At 44.6% G+C, this 23,107-nt stretch overlaps 1 protein-coding gene across 1 annotated transcript; it reads left to right on the forward strand.

The window, feature by feature from the left end:
- Nucleotides 1–1,454: 1,454 nt before the first annotated feature.
- LOC147270707 (uncharacterized) lies at nt 1,455–22,995 on the forward strand. The gene is made up of 10 exons (XM_086199499.1): nt 1,455–1,578; nt 3,216–3,291; nt 5,814–6,015; nt 6,295–6,701; nt 6,978–12,277; nt 13,344–13,569; nt 13,956–14,179; nt 14,338–14,613; nt 18,472–18,578; nt 19,027–22,995. The coding sequence occupies exons 2-10, from the start codon at nt 3,226–3,228 to the stop codon at nt 19,236–19,238; spliced, it is 7,020 nt and encodes a 2,339-aa protein (XP_086055625.1). The 5' UTR covers nt 1,455–1,578; nt 3,216–3,225; the 3' UTR covers nt 19,239–22,995.
- Nucleotides 22,996–23,107: the final 112 nt, after the last annotated feature.

Consider the following 23,107-nt stretch of genomic DNA (forward strand, 5'->3'; position numbering starts at 1 on the left):
ACACCAATAAAGGCTATAGGAACGTAGCCAGAACGTACTAATAAAGGCTATAGGAACGTAGCCAGAACACACCAATAAAGGCTATAGGAACATAGCCAGAACATACAAATAAAGGCTATAGGAACGTAGCCAGAACACACCAATAAAGGCTATAGGAACGTAGCCAGAACGTACTAATAAAGGCTATAGGAACGTAGCCAGAACGTACCAATAAAGGCTATAGGAACGTAGCCAGAACACACCAATAAAGGCTATAGGAACATAGCCAGAACATACAAATAAAGGCTATAGGAGCGTAGCCACAACGTACCAATAAAGGCTATAGGAGCGTAGCCTAAACGAGTCTTTCTGTAGACCTAAAACTGCTTCTGTGCTGCATCACCAAACCATGCATGGAGGCCTGGGAGTCTGAAAACATGAGCTCTCTCAGGACTGGCTTCATTACCAGTCATGTGGTCACGGGTAAAGAGACGCACAACAGTTTAAAAGTCCTTGAGACAGGAAGTCAGAGTTGGAAGAAACATGAATTAAACAACTTTATTACCACGACATCTGGTAACAGTGGCATTTCCTTCCACAGAGAATAAAGTGGTCTGGCCCGTTTGCCTTGGTCCATGGCGGAAAGACTCAGAGGTCCCTCATGGCAGCGTCCTCCTCATAATGAACTTTTGTGTGACCACGTACATATTGTTGTTGTTTCATATCCACTCACTGGAAAGTTGGCAACAATGTTGCTTTGTGTCTGCTTCCATGTAGGAACGACATCATGTCCTCTTTGTTAATGTCTTTGCTCTGTGGAAAAACAACAACTTTGAAAGTAGACAAAAGTCTAGCCTTCAGCTCTCAGGCTCCCCTCCTGTGGAACCGTCTCCCAGTTTCAGTCCAGGACCCAGACCCCCTCTCGACCTTTAAGAGCAGAATGAAGACCTTCCTTTTTGATCAGGCTTGTAGTGGGGCTGCTTAGAAGAGGTTGTTCCTCGGGAAGGTAGTGGGGTGATCTTCAGTGAGTTGTTGTGTTGAGCGCAGGCGGTGTTGAACGGATTCCAGGGTGTCTATCAACACCAACAGTAGGATAGGACGTGGTTCCTCCATGTGCGGCAGCTCAAAGTGTTGACTTCTAGACACAAATCACTATTCTACTACAATAAAGTGCTCTATGAAGAGTCTTTAATATAAAGATGACCACGTGCCCTGATGTCCACTAGATGGAGCCATTCGGTTTTTTTTTTAAGTTCTCCTCACAACCTGTGCCTCTTCATTGTCTTGTAATGCCATCCAAATTCATTGGCTGACTGCCCTCCTGTGGTGACATCCTGAAACTACCACTCTTCTTATCATGCAGCTACAGTGAACAACACCGATTGTCTGCTGCTTTTGAAGAGAAATGTGACGTCAGCAGGAGTTTTGTAGGAAATTGAAAGTGAAACTGTTTCAGTGACCCCCCCCCCCCCACACACACACACACACACACAGGGAATGTACTTGGCCAGAGGCATTTTTACTCTATGAAGGACAACAGCTGAGCTACATGAAGGTGTAGAGACTATTCTAACCAGTCGTTACAGAACCTCCTCTCATGTGAGTATTCATTATTCTACGAGCTCATTAGTAGGTAGTGGCTAGTACGCTTTAATCCTAAGCCATGTAGTGAGGAAGTCAATCAGCACATTTATGTATCCTGTGTATGGTGCCCAGCTGGGGACAGTCATTTGAACTAAAGCCTGCATAATCACTCAATAATATTATCAACACCAACAGTAGGATAGGACGTGGTTCCTCCATGTGCGGCAGCTCAAAGTGTTGACTTCTAGACACAAATCACTGTTGTTATTATTATCAGAGACTTGAAGGTGAAAGTGTTTCTGTCAGACTGGTTGTTGAAGATTGTAAAATTACAACAATACCGATTGAAAACACACTTTTTAACCACACTGCCTTCAGACAATAAAGTGCTCTATGAAGAGTCTTTAATATAAAGATGACCATGTGCCCTGATGTCCACTAGATGGAGCCATTCGGTCTTTTTTTTAAGTTCTCTTCACAACCTGTGCCTCTTCATTGTCTTGTAATGCCATCCAAATTCATTGGCTTACTGCCCTCCTGTGGTGACATCCTGAAACTACCACTCTTCTTATCATGCAGCTACAGTGAACAACACCGATTGTCTGCTGCTTCAGGCGTTTTTATACCCTTAACAGGAGAAGAGGGAGAAGATGGATGAGTGGAAGGATGGAGGGATGGAGGGAGGGATGGATGGTGGATGGATGGTGGAGGGATGGATGGATGGTGGATGGATGAATGGAAGGATGGATTGTACAGATGGGTATTTCTACTTGTTTATTCATATTGCACACTGGTCACTGTCCTTGTATTGTACTTCATGTATTCAATATTTTTTCTATAATAAAGTTCAAATATCAGTAGCAATTCAGTTTAACTTTTTACGATGACATTACAGAAATTAAGTTCAGTGCAGTTTTTAGACACTTGACTTTCTAAAATAAAACCTTTTTTAGAAAAAGACATTTTTGATTTTTTTAAAAATTTGTTCCTTTGTTCTCTCTTTGGTTTAGTAAATGGACTCATTGTTATTTAGCACCTTTCTGCCTTAGCACTCAAAGTACTGTAGAGTCTCTCATTCACCCGTTCACATATCACACACACACACACACACACACACACACACACAGACACACACACACTGAGGGTGAAGCTGCCATGCAAGGAGCTGCCTGCTCATCAGGGGCACTTAGAAGCTCAGCTTCTTGCTCAAGGGCTCTTTGACATGGTCACTGGAGGGACGTGGGGATCGAACCAGAGACACTTTCATGTGCTCGACAGCCCTCTGCCTGGGAGCCATGGAGCCACATCTGCTGTATTTGACTTCATTCATTCATCCATCCATTGTCTTCCTCTTATTCCTACACATTAAGGATCATGGGGGGTGGAGCCTATCCCAGCAGCCTTCCGGCGAGAGGCGGGGTTCACCCTGGACAGGTCACCAGTCCATCGCAGGACCAACACATAGAGACAGACAACCATTCACACTCACAGTCACACCTACGGTCAATTTAGAGTATCAATCAGCCTCGTCCCCTCTTGATGTCTTTGGATGGTGGCAAGAGGCCGGTGTTGTATTTGAATTGATGTATGTAAATAATATTGTGTGTGTGTGTGTGTGTGTGTGTGTGTGTTTCTGTAAATGTGATTTACAGCCTGAACACCATGGGGAAAACCTATTCTGTATGTAATGACACTGGCTACACGTGGCACCACAACACTAAATCTGGGGTGAGTATTCACGGGATTTTCACAACTTTCACTTTCTCCAACCTAAGAAGAACCAAATGAAATGTAGAGATTGCCTTATGTGACATGGGTCCTCTTGTAATCAATCATCAAGCTGCCACTCCATCAGGCTCAAGCATCATTGCTGGTTCTAAGCAGGCTCATGGTCCTTTCTTGCCAAGCCTCACCCTTAAACCAGCAAGTGAACCTGCTCCAGGTGCTCCACCTGCTCCAGGTGCTCCAGGTGCTCCAGGTGCTCCACCTGCTCCAGGTGCTCCACCTGCTCCAGGTCCTCCAGGTGCTCCACCTGCTCCAGGTGCTCCAGGTGCTCCACCTGCACCAGGTGCTCCAGCCTGTAACTGAGGCTGGTCTGGGGCCTCCATGGTGCCTCAATGTAGAGGAGCAGCAGGAGACGTTTGCTCCATGGATCCAGAAGAGGCTGGTCTCTGGTCGGTGGGGTCATGAGGGATGAGATATTAGAAACTCATCACCCAGACCAGCAGAGGAGCAGCACTGCTGCCTGAGAACCTGGAGACATGGACCACCTCTTCCCACACCTGCTCCATCTCCTCCAGACCTGCTCCACCTCCTCCACACCTGCTCCACCTCCTTATGCTCCTGCGTGCAAACATCAGATGTGCTCTCTCCTTCACCTGGAGCAATTGGAGGTCTGGGTCTGCAGGTCAGGAGTGCTCTTTTCTCCTGAGCTGAAAGTGAACACCACTGGAAAATCAACCTCGAAGTCCTGGCTCAATCTCGACTTCAGAGGGAACGACACCAGGCTCTCTGATTGGTTGAGTGATGTCACACCTGTGTGGGGTTAGGGTTAGCCTAGGGTTACACCTGGAACCCACCTGGGAATACTCAGATGTCTATTGATGGCCTCTTAGTGCCCTGGTCTGTGCTCTGATTTTGAATATCTGATCTTAACAACAAAAGGGGACTGTAATAATGCAAATCATTAGGCTTTGCTGTAGCACGTGCAGCACAGGATGAGATACGGATACAACAGCATCAGAGGGCGGGGGTGTCACCAGCCTCGCCAGATCAGGATCAGGTGGTGGTGGCGATGGCAGGGGCCAAAAAAGCACCTTTGATCTGCATTCCCCTTGCAGACTAAAACTCAACGTTACGCACCTTCGTGAAATATGACAACAGTCCACTGACTTCATTCACTTGAATTAAAGACCACCTCTGGGGGTTCTTAATGTTTGCAAGAGGGGCTGATCTCTCACAAACCAAAAAATCCCGACAGTCTCAATGATAGAGCCTTCATCTTTTGAATTTCGGACTTAAGTAGAATTCACCAGCACCTGATCGTTCTCAGTTTTTTGTTTTTCCATCCCAAAACAAAGGCCACGTCCAAGGGGGCTGCTGCCCATTTCAGAGTATCATTTTGTCAGTGATATCACCATTCCATGGGACTGACAAAATACACTGGCTGAAGTGAAACGTTTGTCACCAGTTTTTGAAAGTGCAGTAAAAAGGTCATGAACAGTGGTTTTTTTTAGTAAAAACAGTAAAATTAAAAACAGATGTGTACAATACAATTGTACATTTATACTACACAGCCAATCATAGCATTGACAGTGCTTGTGGATGTGCCCTGCCCATAGGAGCCGCGGCACCATAAAGGTTAGCTAGCTAACAACAGTTCAGCAGACTTAAGAGACGGCAACAGCAGCTCAGTGGTTGAGTGGTAAACCCTCAAAAATATTAAAAGTAAACTAATCAAAATTTCTGGTGTAATTTGATTCTTTTAACAAGCCATGTACCTTGCTATTCTCTCATCAGGTGAATTGGTGTGATACTGGTGTGTGGCCACATCGTGCACAACTAATGTTGCTCACAGACATCCTCAGTGCACTCAGGGATCTTGTGTGTCTGCCCAGACACATGAATATTAAAGGGAACACTGCTCCCATGCTAAGGGTTTTCAGGGCAGACAAGTTGCACTTCATCCTGATATGTCAGGACCTCCTGAAAGCTGCCATCACCCCATGACCCTGTTTGACATTCATGAAGCATCTGGATGGTAGAGGAGTCAACAGCACATTCCCCCTCTGATTCACACCGTACCAATCTGACAGGAAGCAGTTTGCATAGGAACCAAATGTCAGCGTCCCCTTCATCATGGCATTCTTAAGGATCAGTGCTGGGACCACTTGTCATCATCATCTATTTTCTCCTTCTTGGTAACACTCTGTGCAATTATGGAATTAACTGTTATGCTGATTACACACAAATGTATACCTCCACCAAACCTAATGCCCCCCACCACCCTCAGTGACAGTCTGCAGTCCATCAAAATCTGTAGAGCAATCCTCTCAAACTAAATAAAAGTGCTTATTTCATCCACCCCTTCAATATTTCCATTTTCTAAGCTTTATATGATCAGGAAAAAACTGATTACCATAGCTCTTTGTAATGATGAACTGGAACCCTTGAAGGAACACTGAAGAAACACTTCAGGAACAGACAAATAGCATTCAGATCCTGATTGTCTTCTCGTTGTTTCTCTGCAGGAATACAGATCTTTAGCACCTGGTGCTACTGCAGTCTTTGAGGTTGGCTACCCAATCTACCTGAGATATGAAAATCACAAAGAGGCTGATCTACAATGTGATTATGGTGGATATAAATACACTATAAGAGAATGCAGAAACAGCTCACAGTTTCAACTGCTCTGTGGAACCGAAGGACATTACCACGTGTGCCCGCATTTTGGTAAGAGGCTAAGATTGTGTCAATATTGAGAAACCAGTTTACTGCTCAATAACATCACTAACTGGTCTGCTATTTAGGTTTTTATGGTGAAGAATTTTAACAAGTATAATACAGATTAATTATTATTACTGATGGTTACATTTTTCAAGTATTGCTCACTTCTACCTGCCATTGATTTAATGTAAAATGCTGAGTCTGAGTGCATTACATTATTTCCAATTAATGCCCTTTCCAATTAATTCATGTTGATCCTACTAACAAGAGATACTCTTGCAACAGAAAAGGAGAAATGCTTACAACAGCAGAGACAAGAGCAAGAACGACTACAACAGCAGAGACGAGAGCAGCAACGATTAGAACAGCAGAGACGAGAGCAGCAACGATTAGAACAGCAGAGACGAGAGCAGCAACGATTAGAACAGCAGAGACGAGAGCAGCAACGATTAGAACAGCAGAGACGAGAGCAAGAACAACTAGAACAGCAGAGACGACAAAAGGAACATTTAGAGCAGCAGAGACGAGAGCAAGAACAACTAGAACAGCAGAGACAGGAAAAGGAACGCCAGGAGCTACTACGACAGCAGAGGCAAGAGCAACAAGAATTATGGGAACTACAGAAGCAAGAGCACAACCAAATGGTTTACATTGACCAAGGACAAGCAACCCCCACAGAACCATTGGATGAGGTGGGTTTCCTCTTGTTATCCTTAGTATCACAACTCGGGCCATAGTGTTTGGTTTGGAACTACAGCCCTTGAGACTGTCCAGTTTTACCTTTAGTTGTGGTCTTCTCATATGGACGTCAGTTGTGCTTGTGTGTTGTGGTTTCCCTGCCTGCTTCCTGTATGTGCATTATGGTCCTGCTTCCCCCACACAACCTGACTCTCCTCTGCTAAAATCCTTCAAAATCAATTCTGCACATCCTGTTTTTTTAAAGTATGTTGTCCTCCTTTTCAATGCAGCTTTCAGTGGTGGAGCAGAAGTTTGCTGACATCCTGATGGAATTTAAAATCAGTGAAGATAAAGGCCGTACAGTGGGGAAACTGGAAGACAGGATGAAGATGCTTCAGAATGAGCTAATGATTAAGTATTTTGGAGTTGATCGTGTGACCTTTTCCTCTCTGTTAGCCATAGAACGAGCATTTGGCTATGAGGATCTTACCCTCACAGAAAGACTGAATGTGGTTAAGGCTATGTTGCAGCTGCTCCAAGACGGTGTCTCTGGCAGAGAAGACTACCTGTCAGCCTCAAAAACTAAAGAGCACATCTTTTTGCTCAGTTTATTAAAACACATGCAGAAGGAAAACCCTGACCTGGCAGTCAGGATCTTATACAGCGTCACTGAGTCTGTGTCAGCTCTTACATCTGCCAGCAGAGTGCTTCTTGGACATATCCTTTTTAATGGCATCTGGACACCAGTGGAAATCTTCCTTTTTCTGCAAAGGGTTATGAAGAGGCCAAGCAGCAAAGTCACAGCTGTCCTTGAAATAGCACTGACCCACAGACTAAGCTGTTCCTCTGTTTTAAGTGCTCTCCAGGAAAGAGATCCAGCAAATGGGCTGCGGCAACAGGTGGAGAGTGAGGATGATAAAGACCTTGACACACTGATGAGTGAAATGAGGGAAGCAAACTACCCAGAGACAATATTGAACATTGTCGAAGATGTGCTTCGACATGTCAAAGACGAGCTGGCCAAACTGCCCAACAATCCAACATTAAATAAAGACCAAATCCACAAAGGAAAAAAGAGGATATGTTCACTTTATTTGGATGATCCAGACATTGCTTGTCTTCAGAAGGTGTTGCTATTTATGTCTATAGCTGTGAAGGAGTGCACAAAGGTAACAACAACAGGACTAGCAGGATGGTTCGGAATGGTCCAAGTCCAAGGCTACTTCCCCAGACTGACTCAACTAGCATCCTTACTTGTACTGCTGCTGCCACAAGCCAGAGGAGAAAAGGGCCGGCTCATAGAAATTTCCACAGGTGAAGGAAAGACTTGCATTTTAGCAATGTTTGCAGCCATACAAGCCATCCGTGGAATCAAGCCGGACATTGTGACAAGCTCTCCAGTTTTAGCAAATCGGGACCAAAAAGAATGGGAAAACTTATTTTCCAAGCTTGGTTTGACATCATCTGTTGTTCCACCAAATAAAAGGACAAATGAAAATTTTGAAGAGCTGGTTAAAGAGGCATACAGCCAGGACATAGTTTATGGCACAATAGGGACATTTGCAGCTGACACATTGAGACAGGACTTTGAGGGGCAAACAACAAGGGGGACTAGACGGTTTGAGATGGTAATTGTAGACGAAGTTGATTACATGACCTTGGACAACGGAGTCCAAATAACATTTTTGTCTCATCAGGACAGTATTTTGAGGCACATGGAACAAGTCCTTGCTGGTATTTGGGCCCGGCTGTCTGCATGTCGACCAATAGAAATGATGGACTCATGGGAGATAAATTGGATCAGTCGACCCCAGTTCTTCCACAACACTGTGGTATCTGCATTGGATGTCTCTGAATGTGAGGACTTTTCCATCGAGGACATACTGCAGCTTGGAGTGAGTCTTAAGATTTTCTCACAAAATGAGATTGATGATTTGGTAAAAGCTGATTGTAAAGGGGAAGCCCAGGATGCAAAGCAGGACTTAATGGATACCAAGCTGAAGGCACTTGAGAAAATCATGAACAAAATTGGACCTGCTGAACAATATAAACTGCTGCGAGAATTTGAGACGATAGTTGAAGGAGGTGACCTGTTTGAATACTTCTCTGTGACTGACAACAAAGCCATCACTTATGGAGAAATCTGGCATTCACAGTCGCCAAAAGACAAAGTTAAACTGCTTCTGCTTGAGAGGGGCTGCGCATGTCAAATCATGGCAGAGAATAATCTCATCTCATGGACTGTTGACTATTTAAAATCCAAAATCAAGTATTCGGATGAATGTGATCCAATGCATAGTCAGGAAATCAAAGCCTTTATTGTGATCCCATCTTTTTTGAAGGAGTACACAGAACAGCTCTTACCGCAGTTTGCTGAGAATGCGCTTAGAGCCATTGTGATGGTAGAGGGTAGGGAGTACCTGATTGAGAAAGGCCCAGAGGCTGAGGCAAAAGATGAGGATGAAAGTAAGAGCCATCAGTATGATGCCATCATACCTGTGGACTTTGTGTCCAGTGGCGTGCTACAGAAGAGCACAAAGTGGGGGGATGGCCTCCAGCAGTTTTTAGAGATGAAACATTGCCTGGCCATTTCGCCACTGACTACAGTGACAAACTACATGTCAAACATCCATTACTTTGAAAAGTATCTCAGTGGAGAAGGCATTTTTGGTGTTTCAGGGACTTTAGGAGGAGATGCAGAGAAATCCTTCCTATCTGAACACTACAAGATCAACAGCTATGTCATACCAAATCATCGGCGTAAGAAGGTGGTAGAGCTTCCTGCGGTTCAGGTGCGAGGAGGAAACAGACTGTGGATAGAGAAAGTCTGTGAAACTGCAAAGAAAGTTGCTGACGGAGGACAGGTCGTTCTTATAATATGTGAGGATGTCAAGACAGCTAATGAGCTACACGGAGAAATGCAAAAGGATCAAATGCATCCAATCACCATGTACACAGTCAGTGGGAGGCATGAGATTGAGAATCAAACATTTAGTGGAGGAAACATTATCATTGCTACAAATCTTGCTGGACGTGGGACTGACATACGTATTGACCCAAAGGTCAACACATGTGGGGGGCTCTTTGTCCTTCTGACATATGTTCCAACAAGTCAACGTGTGGAGAAGCAAGTCTTTGGGCGCACGGGTCGTAAAGGAAATCCAGGCAAGGTACAAATGATCCTCAACACAGAGCAACTTGAGTCTGCTTACCAAGGTCAGTCTGTTGACATCATCAGGCAGCTCAGAGAACAGAGCGAGCTCAACCACATAAAGCATATGGAGAGGGAGTTCCATGTGATTGACCTGAAACAAAAACTGTTCTCCACATTTTGTGGATTTTTGGATGATTTTCGAGACAAATACACTGAGAGGGAGAAGATCAATTGTGATGGCATAAACATAAACAAAGTTCCAGAATGTTTTAAAAGCTATCGGGCAAAATTTGATTATCATCCTGCTGTGACTTCACTGAAGGAGTCATGGGCTTTCTGGCTCATTCAACAGGAAGCACACATTCGAGAAGTCCGGAAGGAAACAGACATCCAGGAATTAATGGAAAATCTTCGAGGACATTTACAACAGAGAAGCTCCTCACTTCTTAAAGGGAAAAGCAGGAACTTCCATGATCATATCAAGCAGGCAGCAAGCAGAACGGACCTACACCATTGCAATAGCAGAGAATGCTATGGTGCACAGCAATACTGGCAGAATGCTGCTGAATCTGATCCATTTTTTAGTGCTGTTGCCCTGTATAACAAGGCTTATGTAACAATCAACCTTCGCAAGAAAGGTTACATGTCTGAAGGAAAAGAGTTGCTGAAGAAAGCACAGGACTTGGTGGATGTTTTTCTGTCTGAAACAACAAACACTATGATTTTCTGCAATCTCTCATCAAAGAGTGATTTTAAAATCCACCATGAAAACACTAACCTCTTGCTGCAAATGCAGGTCAGGATGAACATCTTTAAATCTTGGAAGGGTTACATTGAGAGTGCCCTGGATAAGATTGTTGAACTTCAGAAAAGTGGAGATGATGCCATCACAGAAGACTCATCGACCTTCTCTCTCCTGGAAGAGAAAGACTTTGTCACAGCAAATGAACTTAGGAAAATGTACAGTTATGGTCTGGGAATCGTATTTGAAGTAAAAAAGAAGCCTAGATTTTCCTTTGATTCTCTCATCTGCTTTTTCATCGGTGTCTTGCAAGTGCTTGGTGGCACTTTAGTCTGTGCTTTATCATTTGGTGCAGCTACAAATATTGGCTTGGGTTTAATAAGTGAGGGAGTGTCTGACATGATTAGTGGCACTATTGGGATTTTCAAGGGAAGTTTCTCCTGGGCTGACTGGGCCATTTCTAAAAGCATCAGTATCGGAGTATCTCTGGTCTGTGGTGGATTACAGTTCCTGTGGAAACATGGACTTAACGGACTGAAGAATATAAGGACATTGATCCACAGAGGAGTTAAAGGCATTGTCGGAGGCACTAGGGCTGCGCCAGTTACAGTGATGCAGGTCATCAAACATGCAGCAAAGTATACCGCTCAGGAACTAGGAACGCAAGGAGTACTTGCTGCTGTGAATTATGGTATGTATGAAGGATTCAAGGCTACTTTTAAAGAAATATTTCAGTCAGCTTTCAAGAAGAAAGTTTTATCATTAGTTAGACAAAACCAAGCCTTGGATGATGCTCTGATTCAGTTCATCAGCCAGGAAGTACCAAAGGAAGCAATCCAAGCAAAGACAGATAACTTTGAAATTGATCCTGAGTCCAAGAAGCGCCTTCACAAATCAGTTATATACATGACCACAGAAGTCATTCCACAACTGCTAACAAACCTCACAAGGGTGCACGAGGTCATTAACATTCTGCATCAAGTGGCCAACTCTGCCTTGAGAGTTCTGGAGAAAAATAAAGCATCAAATATAGTTGCAACTGTCACCGTGGCTTTGAGTGCAGCCCAGTACATGACGTCAGTCATTGAAATGTTAAAGGCTGTTCCAACAGAAGGTATCATCAATGACCAGTTTATCCCTCAGTTTTTGACAAAAATGGAATATCTGGAAAAGGATGAAGTAAAAGATGGAAGAAAAAATTTGACAGATGTGAAACGGCTGAAAGGAGATTTCATTCAGGAAATTGCAGAGTGTGTGTCCGAAGCTTTTGTTAATGCTTTTGTAGAACACCTGGCATCCATTACCTCTCGCATCACCAATTCACGGGTAAACCACAAAATTGGGAAATGTGTTAATAATGTCCTTGGCAGACAGAAAACACAGCGATTTTTCGATGATCAGAGGACAAGTTACAAACTGAGGATGGCCACGCAGGCGCCAATGGAGCCCCTGCCAAAGGCTGAAGAACAGGAACTGTTGCTCTATGCAAAGAGTCTGGACAGCTCTGGGATACCTGCCACGGCACTTCATCTTCATATTCTCACAGAAAGCAACTTGCTGGAAGGCAAAGGTATCCGCATCACTGTCACAAATGAGCAAGGAAAAGCTCTCTATGAAGAGTACTACCCAGGGAGAGGAAAATCCCATGAAGACATAACACTTCAACTGGTTAAAAGCAAAGACACATCTCAACAGTAAGCATCACATCTTTGAAATTAATCATCACACTTGAACAGCAAAGAAATGTTTGATGACTTTGATAGCATTCAATGATTAAAATTACAGATGTATAAACATGTAATAATGAATATGTATAATAAAACTAGCACTGGCTGCACAGTGGTGCAGTGGTCAGCACTGTCGCCTCACAGCAAGAAAGTTCCGAGTCTGAGTCCTGGATGGAGCATAGGGTCTTTCTTGGTGACTCTGCATGTTCACCCTGTTCCTGTGTGGGTTCTCTCTGGTACTCCAGCTTCCTCCACAGTCCAAAGACATGCCAGAGGGGACCAGGTTAATCCAGACTCTAAATTGACTGTAGGCGTGGGAGAGCCAATGGTTGTCTGTCTCTATGTGTTGGCCCTGCCATGGACTGGCGACCTGTCCAGGGTGTACCCTGCCTTTTGCCCGACAGTCACTGGCATAGGCTCCCCCCCCCCACAACTGGAAGAAAATGGATGGATGGATGGATGGAAGACTAGCATCATAGAGTTTCTATTCCACATCACAACCCTGTTGAAAGACATATTTCTGAAACCTCCAAGTCCATGGCACTTTCTGCGACTATCGACGTATCCACAACATCTTTGTTATGGCAGGCATGATTTAATTCATTCATTCATTCATTCTTCGTCTTCCACTTATTCCTTTCTATTAAGGGTTGTGGGGGGGCTGGAGCCTATCCCAGCACGTACGGGCAAGAGGCGGGGTTCACCCTGGACAGGTCACCAGTCCATCGCAGGGCCAACCTAGAGAGACAAACAACCATTCACCCTCACATTCACACCTACGGTCAATTTAGTGTATCAATCAGCCTCGTCCCCAATTGCATGTCTTTGGACGGTGGGAGGAAGCTGGAGTACCAGAGAGAACCCACACAGGAACAGGAGAACATGGAGACTCCACACAGAAAGATCCCGCGCCCGAGCCGGGACTCAAACCCGGAACCGTCTTGCTGTGAGGCCCCAGTGCTGACCACTGCACCACCGTGCAGCCCAGGCATGATTTCATCCATCATTAAACTCACCTAAACATCTTTCACAGGAACAATGGTGACCTATCAGCTGTGAACAGAAGGATCAGAGGTGAACATCAACCATACACTGGTCATTTTAGGGTTGTGCATCCAGATGGCACAACGAGCAACGTAGACTCGGAGGGCCAGAACTGCTTATTCCATGCTATTGCCCAGGCAACCACTGATGGGCACAGAGATGTCAACAATCTGAGAAAAGATGCCGCAAATCTTCGCAGGAAGTGCAGTCAAGAAGTATGAGTACTACTTCTGTTCTGCTAATCCTCCACATACACTTACAATTGATAGACCATTTGGAAAAAGTGTGTTTTCTCTGTATTGTTGTATTGTGTGTTAGCTATAGAACACTTTATATTGGGCATGTTTTCTTACTTTAATTCTGAGTTAATAAATGGTAACATTACATAATGTTGTTACTGATAATATAGGGCCTCATCAATGAAATTGATAGCTTTTTAACTGTATTCTGTAAGAAGATATGTCTGTGTAATAATCATCTCACAGAAAAAGTTCTGACAAAGATGAGGTTGGAAGTACAGCATGTCAGCTGATTATTCGTGTGGAGAGGATGTAACTTGGACCATGTGATGGGTTCTGATATCTTTGGCTGCTCTCCTCAGCTCCAACAGAATATACCACAGAACGCTGCTCTCCTGAGGCTGCACAGACAATATGAGGAGTCCTTCAAGAATCCAGGACTTTTCACCATCATTGGGGGTACAAAAGAGACAAGAGTGGAAGACACTCGAAAATTCCTGGATGCCATCAACACCAGTACTTTATCAAGGGAACAAATCGATGAAATGAGAGCCTTCCATCTTGGTATGGTGGCAGAGTACAGAGAGTAAGCGTTTATTTATCATTCCTATCGCTTTCTGTCGTTAACACAAAAATGTTAGCAGGTCAGGTTATACATGTGTATACTACCAATACTAGTGGCAGTTCCAAGAGTTCTATTATTCCAATGTCACTATGATTAAGAACACATCTGTATCTTTTCAGCCTGAAATCTGCTCGAAAGTGCAGCAACAATGAGGTGAATGCAGATCACATTCCGCCCAAAGACAGCTATTTGACAGCATTGAGGATTCTGGATGAAAAGACTGAAAGTCCAAGGTCTCATGAAGAAGACACGAATAAGCTCCAAAATCTTTATAAAGAGCTGAGGAAGGTCAAGCACAACAACCGAGGAGACACCTTACTGTGTATGGAGGTCCGCACTGAACATCACAAAGAAGCCCTCACTACTGGGAACAGTCGGGCTGCCAAGATATGCAGGTATGTGAGATTCAGACTTACCTCACTTGTAAAAGTGTTCCAGTCTTTGGAGGACCTATGAAAAATATTGGAAGTAGAGGTATTATTTTGGGCATACATACAGGATTCCAGGAGTTTAACCTGGTGAACAAGAGAATACTCTCCTTGGGGAGCAGTGCTTTGTTATTGGACTTCTGTGCACATTACAGATTGTCCATAACGAACATCATGTTCAGCATAAGGGTGTCCACATGTGCGCTTGGCACCAGGACACCCTGGACTGCAGTTAGATGATTGACTTTGTGGACTTGAGGTCTTATGTCTTGGACACTTGGGTTAAGAGAGGAGCGTAGTTGTCAACCGATCACAAACTGATGGTCAGTTGGCTACAATGGTAGGAGAGGACGCCGGCCAGGCCTGGTAGGCAAAAAAGTATTATGAGGGTCTGCTGAGACTGTCTGATGGAGTTTTCCATAAGAAGGAGTTTTAACTCCAACCTCTGGGAGATTTCCTCTGGGAACCATGTCCCAAGGGAGGCAACAGACATTGAGTCCTAGTGGGCCATATTCCATGCCTCCCTTTTTCGAAGCAGCTAATCAGAGCTGTGGCCATAAGGTGGCCAGTGCCTGTTGTGGCGTAATCTCAGAACCCACTGGTGGACACCAGTGGTGAGGGATGCCATTAAGCTGAAGGAGTCCTATCAAGCTTTTTAGGCCCATGGGACTCCAAAGACAGCCAACAAGTACTGGCAGGCGAAGCAGTATGCAGATTTTGCGGTTGCTATGGCAAAAACTCAGACATGGAAGGAGTGCGGCAAGGCCATGGAGAAAGAATGGCTTCAAAGAGATTCTTCACCACCATCAGCCATCTCAGGAAGGGGAAGGAGTGCACTCTCAACACCATGTATGGTGAAGGCGGTGTGCTGCTGACCTTGATTCGGGATGTTGTGGATCTGTGGAGGGAATATTTAAAAGACCTCCTCAATCCTACCAACACATCTTCCAGTGAGGAGCAGTGCCTAAGGAATTTAGGGTGGGCTCTCCTAACACTGTGGCTGAGGTTCCTGAGGTGGTCAAAGAGCTCATTGATGGCAGGGTCCCAGAGGTGGCTGAGATCTGCCCGGAGTGTTTCAGGGCCCTGGATGCTGTAGGGCTTCCTTAGTTGACACAACTCTGCAGCATCGTGTGGACATGGGGGGGGGGGGGGGGGACCTCTGGATTGGAGACCAGGGTGGTTGGTTCCTCTTTTTAAAAGGCGGACCAAAGGGTGTGTTCAAATTATCAAGGGATCTCACACCTCAGCCTTCCTGGAGAGGCCTATTGGGTGGGAGGTGCATCACATAGTTGAACCTCGGATCCAGGAGGAGCACTGTAGTTTTTGTCCTGGTCATAAAACAGGCACAGCTGGTGTGTTGAGGGGATCCAGTTTGGTGTCTGCAGGATCAGGTCTCTGCTTTTAGAGGACGATATGGTCCTGTTGGCTTCATCAGGCCATGATTTTCAGCTCTTGCTGGATTAGTTTGCTGCAGAGTGTGAAGCAGCCATGATGAGAATCAGCACTGCCAAGTCCGAGTCCATTGTTCTAGCCTGGAAAAGGGTGCAGTGCCATCTCTGGGATGGGGATGAGACCCTGCCCTAAGTGGAGGAGTTCAAGTATCTTGAGGTCTTGTTCATGAGTGACTGAAAGATGGATCATGAGATCGACAGGTGGATTGGTGCAGCATCTACAGTGATGCGGACTCAGCATCAATCCATCGTGGTAAAGAGGGAGCTGAGCCAAAAGGAAAAGCTTGCAATTTCCTGGTCGATCTACGTACCTACCCTCAGCTCTGGGTAATGGCCGAAAGGGTGAGATCCAGGTACAAGCACCTAAAATGAGTTTCTTCTGGGGGTTGGCAGGGCTCTCCCTTAGAGACAGGGGAGGAGGTCGGAGTAGAAGTGCTGCTCCGTCACATCGAGGGGAGTCAGATGACGTGGTTCAGGCATGATGAAGTAGCCTACTTGGGCAGCTGCCCCCTGACCTGATCCCAGATAAGTAGAAGAAATTGGAGGGATGGATGGACATTAAGGAATCAAATATTGCAATATCATCCATTAGTATAAATACCTGGGACTTACAGGAAAAAGTTACAATTTGTCCAAAAATAAATCATAGACATAGATCACAAATGCCTGAAAATCATCACAAAAATCTGCTTCCTTGTTTCTGGTGACAGGAGAAAAGATGCTACAAGTTCTAGGGCTAAAGTCAGGGAAGTTGGTCCTGAACTGCATGGGAGGCTGACCAAAAAAGGAGGATGATAGAGTACAATAGAGAAGTAGAATAGAAGATAAAGATACCTCATTACTCCTGAGGGGAGTGGTCTTGTAGTCTACATCTATGTAATCATCTATGTCCATAAAAACCTGTAACAAATCAACACAAGCTATATTAGCCAGTGATGAGAACTCCGTGAATGGAATGAAATAATTTGGTGTAGGCACAAATGAGTTTGTTAAATAGTGGAGTGTATTGGGGCACTCAGTATCGTCTGAGACCACCATCTTCTTTTCCAGTTCAGTTTCATTGCTCCATCTTCTCTGACTGTGACGGAGGCTGTAGCATCTCATCTCTTACATAATACAAACACATTGTGTTTTTTGTAAGTAGAAATCCCTGCCAGGGAGTCTCCGTACGGAGACAAAGCAAATCCAAGTGGGTGAAAGACAGCATGATGGCCTTTTGGAATCACAGAAGAAGGCTTGAAGAGTTTTAGAGTATTTCTGTTAGACCTGCCTTCACCAGGCTACCAGAATCAGCACAAGAGGAGACAGTTTGTCCACACAAGGAGCTCAAGCTTTAAACAAATGAGGTTTATTGGTGTACAATGGTCATGGTTTCTCTGAGGTACAACAAACAAGTAAGACACTGAAAACGCACGGGTGCAAAAACTAAAATTTGGAAAAACCCTAAAATCTAAACACGGGCAGCACTATAAGCTGAAAGAACGATAACAAAGGGCGACCACCAGACGAACTCTGGGGGGAAACAAGAATTTGGAGAGGAAAATAAATCAAGGCTGAGGAATCAGCGAGCCAAATTAGAAGAGGAAAGGAAATCCAAAAAGTCAGCACTCACCTGCTATAATCCGGAAAATAACTAACAAAAATACCACAGAAAAACTGGGTCTTCTGGCTCACCCCAGTGGCTCAGGAAAAAGGTGGAGTGAAATCACACTTAGAAAAAAGTTCACTCAACGAGGAGTGCTCTCTACTCGGACTAGAAAAAAATGTAACAATGAAAAACTAGAAATCAGCGACGAGGCAGCGAACTTGGAAAAAAACTTACAAATTGAACGGAAAGTGAGCAGGTCAGGACGACGAACGCTATTTAATATTCTGGCAACACAGAAACGACCAGCTCAGACTTATAGACCCCGGAGGGTCATCAGTGAAATGGCTTCAGCTGGTGTTTCCCGTGTGCCGCAGAATGACTGACAGAGGAAGCAGCCAATCACCAACCAACAGGGGCGGAACTTGGGGCTAGGCAGAGAGAGTGAGTTAGACACAGGAATGCTGGATCATAACAATGTATTGAATAAGAGTTTCTGTGAAAGTCAGAGCATCACTTTCGTCAAATGTATGTATGGAGGCAGTGAGAGTGAATAATCTGGGAAAAATCTCAATTCTCATTGTAATTTTATGGGTCAAAATTGGGAAAAAAATAATGACTGTTTTTATGATTAAAGTTGAAAACCCACTGAGTGACTGCCCCACTGCCTGAACTATGGGGCCCCACATGACACTTCAAACAAAGCACAACATCAGTCTGATCTCCATATTAAATGTATAGCAGCATGATTTACTCACTTGGGCTGTTTTTTTCCCCCCACGTATGCAGGAGGGAGATCGCTAAAGGCTTAGCTAAGGGCGACATGGAGGAAACCCTGAAGAAGATGTTCATAGTGTCTCATCCTACAACTTCACGGTCTCTCAAGCAGGATGCAGGTAACCACAACTATGATTCATAGTCATGTGCAAGAAAATCACAAACAGGACTTGTGACATGGCACAGCCCTGAACTTGAACACAACTTCTCTTTAGGACGTACACAGATTGGAGGGCCATGAGCTTCCAGCTTTCAGGCTCCTCTCCTGTGAAACCATCAGTCCTTCTCAGATCTGAGAGGGGACACCATCCCTGCATTTAAGAGTGGCCTTCATTTGCTTTTGATAAAGCTTCGAGTTCGAGCTGTTTCAGGCTTGACTTAAACCATCCCCTAATGGTAGTGTATGTGCCGACTGGCAAAGACTTGCCATTAGTCAGTGGGTTTCTCTCTCCCTTCCTTTCACCTCTTGCAGGTATTTCTGCCTTCAGAGCAGTAGACCCACAACCCACAACATTCAATATGACTTTGCTGTGTTCTCTTCCCACCTGACTCTTTTTCTTTTCACAGGTATGAAATCCAAGACCACCAGCCACAGTGCAGACTACTATGAAGTGGGCTTCAGGCTGATGATAGAAAAACACTATGATAAAGGCATCATTGACACCAGTGAGAGGGACCGTCTTGTTTCATGGGTTAACGATGGGAGCTACAAGAGCCCAAACACTCAAGAGTACCAGTCATTCAAAAGAGCACTTTCTCGATCACAAAATGCTGAATAAGATCTGAGCCATGGAAGCAGCAGTTGATGGAATGCATAGGGACATTTGCAGGGAAAAAAGTAAAAAGAAGACTAAGTTTCAGACAAGGACACACATTTGAATTTATTTAATGTCAAAGCTATTCTAGGGCTGCATGGTGGTGCAGTGGTTAGCACTGTAGCCTTACAGCAAGAAGGTTCTGGGTTCGAGTCCCGGCTCGGGCGCGGGATCTTTCTGTGTGGAGTTTGAATGTTCTCCCTGTTCTTGTGTGGGTTCTCTCTGGTACTCCAGCTTCCTCCACAGTCCAAAGACATCAAGAGGGGACGAGGCTGACTGATACTCTAAATTGACCGTAGGTATGAATGTGAGTGTGACTGGTTGTTTGTCTCTGTGTGTTGGCCCTGCGATGGACTGGGGACCTGTCCAGGGTGTAACCCGTCTCTCGACCGTTGATGCTGGGATAGGCTCTAATCATAATTAACCCTTACCAAACCAAGAACATCTACTTGCCTCTTTATCAAGGCTTCCTGTCATCGTCTCCTGCTCCCCCTGACCAAGGATGTTGTATGAATGTTTTATTTTCGTGTCTGGACGTTGGCAAAAACCATCCTATATGGGATAATACAAACACATTATATTTAAACAAAAAATAAGGTACACTTTCTGGAAAGTCATGGCTACAATTACTTTTCCAGATATCAAAAACACATGGACACATGCACAGCCACTGATTGTTACCTAGGTACAGAGAGAGGGTCCAGAGGTCCAGACGACACCATTTTATCACCAGAGACGGTTCTACATCAAGATAATTCTTCTGTAAATTCTCTAAACAAGACATGGAAAAACTCGTCCTTGCATTTATTCTTAGGAGGCTAGATTATTGTAATGGTGTCTTGACAGGTCTCAGTAAAAAATCAATCAAGCACCTGCAGCTCATCCAGAATGCTGCCGCCAGAGTCCTGACCAACACTAAGAAAATGGACCACATTACACCTGTCCTTAAATCACTGCACTGGCTCCCTGTGTGTCAAAGGATTGAGTTCAACATCCTGTTACTGGTCTATAAGTCACAGAATGGGCTTGGGCCTAAATACATGTCAGAGCTGCTGGCTGGGTATGAAGCATCCAGACCCCTCAGGTCATCAGGGACAGGTCTACTCAGCGTCCCCAGGGTCAGAACCAAGAAGGGTGAAGCTGCTTTCAGCTTCTGTGGTCCACACCAGTGGAACAAACTCCCTGAACCTCTGACTGCGTGTTCACACTGGACGCGAACGCGAATTTCGCCTGCCCGAGTAGCGAGTATTTCCGGCAACGTTTCCTTCTGCCATTTCACCATGAATATTCACAGAACTGTTGTGTTGTACCTGCCGTGGAAGGCAGAAATACACCAGAAAACTAAACGCCGTCGTATCTGGGTTATCAACACCATCTAGAGGCGAGCTCAGCTCAGTGAATTGAACCACTCGGTGAACCGAGCTCCTCCAAGGGCTCCGTCTGCATAACCTCCGCTTCAAGCGGTATTTTCGGATGACGACTGGCCAGTTTGACGACCTGCTAGCTAGGATCGGTGACAGAATGTAACGAATGGATACCACTTTATTCAACCGGTTCTTGTAATTTTTACACGTAGTGTCATATAGCACCGGGTTTCCACACATAGCCACATCAACTTGTCCGCCATCTTGTCAGTCACAGCCAGTCAGTCAGTCAGTCAGCCATGACGTCGGGACATCCTCAACGCTGATTGACTGTCTTGATGTGAATTTTTCTCCAAAGTTCAATATTTTCACCTTGTGCGAATGGCAAATATTTCACCTCGCGAATTTCGTGGCACGAATATTTCGCCTCGCGAATTTCACTCATTCGCGCCGCCAGACTGAAAATTCGCGTAATTCGCGCGTTCAAATAGACTTTGAATAGAAACTGTTCACGCAAATTTGCATTCGGTGGAAACACACAGTAAGGGGGGCACAAACTGTAAGCTCATTTAAATCAGGGCTGGAAACACTGCTGTTTCCTGCAGCCTTCTGACAGTGTATTGATTTGGTATTGATGGATTGATCTAATATTGATTTGTCTGCTGTCAGATTGATTTTAAACTTTTATTGATTTGAAATGACTTTTGAATGTTCTAATTCACTTACTTAATTTTAAACTCTTGAGAACTTTCAGTTCTCCCTCTACCTCTGTAAAGCACTCTGAATTGCCCTGTGGATAAAAGGTCCTACACAAAGAAATTTTCCTTTGCAAAAAGAAAAAAAAAAAGTCGGCAAAAAAGTTGACCAAAGTCTGGTGCTTTTTCAGTTTTCAGTCAGTGAGTAATGTTCTATTCATTTATGTAACTCTATCTCACATTGATACACAGAGTTGTTTTGAATCTTTTCAATCATGTGACCATCATCATAACAGCTGTTGACCTTGTTTGAACTAGTTGGTGGTGCTAAATATCGCCAGCTTGCTAACATTAACTAGCTCATGTTAGCTAGCTAGCTAATATTATTTTCTAATTTCAGGCCTAAATTTGAGATTGACTGTTAAAATTGTTCACCTCACCTTTGTAACACAAGGTTTTGTATTGATGATGTCATTGTAACTGCCTTTCTGATTCTTTTCATCAATTAAATGTTAGCTAGCCTGCCCTTGCAGTGTATTCCATCCATAGACATACAGTATATACATACACTAGATGCCACATTGACTGCTGAGGCTCGCTACAGCAGCGTGCCTACAGGGCGGCCATCTTGGAACAGGGCTACTTGCTCCTACAGTGCATCCAGAGACATTTACATGTGTATCAATGATTACATATCTGGAGGAATGGTGTTTCTACACAATAAAAGTGATATTTAACTGCTCAGTTGTCATGCTATTGACACCAGGTGTGTACAGAGACCAGTTTGGCTCAGTGGCTTTCTTGTGCTTGCACTCTGGTATTTGAGTGAGGTGAGTTGTGCAATGTGGTGGAGCCTAATTTTGGGGAACCCAGACACCACTAGTTTTAGTAGGTTTGAATGGTGGTTGTCAATGGCAGATTGTGTGTCTCCAGTATGTCCCCAAGCAAAAACACATCATCCGTGCCAGTCTCCTCACGGACCACATGCATGACTGCTGACATTTTGGGAACTGGCTCTGAGTGGACCTGGCCAATCACCCGCTCTGCTGCCCGCACCACCTTGACTGTGCCTTCAGTTGGAATCATAGGCCCACCATTATGTCTGAGCACAAGTAGGTGGTAGCTCTCATCATGTGAAGAGTGTATGGCGTCTGTCACCAGGCTGGCACTGCACACATCACAAGAGTCCTTTTTAGAACCCTCTGAACCACAAACCCTGTGATAAAGACCAAAGCATTGTCCACAAGACCACCAAAGCCTGTGGGAAGGGAGTTTGTCTGCAGTTTCAGCAGAGGAGATCTCAACAGCAGACGGAGAGGCTGTGTCATCCTGTGCTGCCACGTTGCCTTGCCCACTTGGTGAGACACCACACCGGACCATCAGATGCTGGAAGATGCCCTGGAACTGTCCGGCAGAGGGATTGCTGTTCCAGCCCCCTGAAGGGAAAAAAACAACACCCACACACTACAATTGCACCACAGAACTTCACTTCTTGTTTTATAAAGGCTGTAAAATGTGAACCTTACCTGGTGCTCTGATGGATTAAAGGTTCTTTACAGCTCTGAATCAAAGGCAAATTTATTTGTATAGCACCATTCATACACAGGGCAATTCATAGTGCTTTACAGAGAGAATGAGAAATTGAAAGTTAGAATCAGTTTAAAATCGAAAACATGAATTAAAACATTCAAAAATCATTTAAAATCAATTTGACAGCAGACAAATCAATATTAGATCAATCATCAATACCAAATCACCCAGATCAATCCCAAAT

Source organism: Aulostomus chinensis, chromosome 1, assembly GCF_037954235.1.
Source record: "Aulostomus chinensis isolate RoL2024-O1b breed Wild chromosome 1, RoL_Achi_v1.0, whole genome shotgun sequence".
NCBI classification, from domain to species: domain Eukaryota; kingdom Metazoa; phylum Chordata; class Actinopteri; order Syngnathiformes; family Aulostomidae; genus Aulostomus; species Aulostomus chinensis.

Bases quoted from the DNA above. Each gene is read 5' to 3' on its own strand.
- LOC147270707 (XM_086199499.1), top strand. From the start codon at position 3,226: ATGGGGAAAACCTATTCTGTATGTAATGACACTGGCTACACGTGGCAC. The intron at 13,570-13,955 runs GTATGAGTACTA...TGCTCTCCTCAG, and splicing joins GCAGGAAGTGCAGTCAAGAA to CTCCAACAGAATATACCACA. The intron at 14,614-18,471 runs GTATGTGAGATT...CCACGTATGCAG, and splicing joins CGGGCTGCCAAGATATGCAG to GAGGGAGATCGCTAAAGGCT.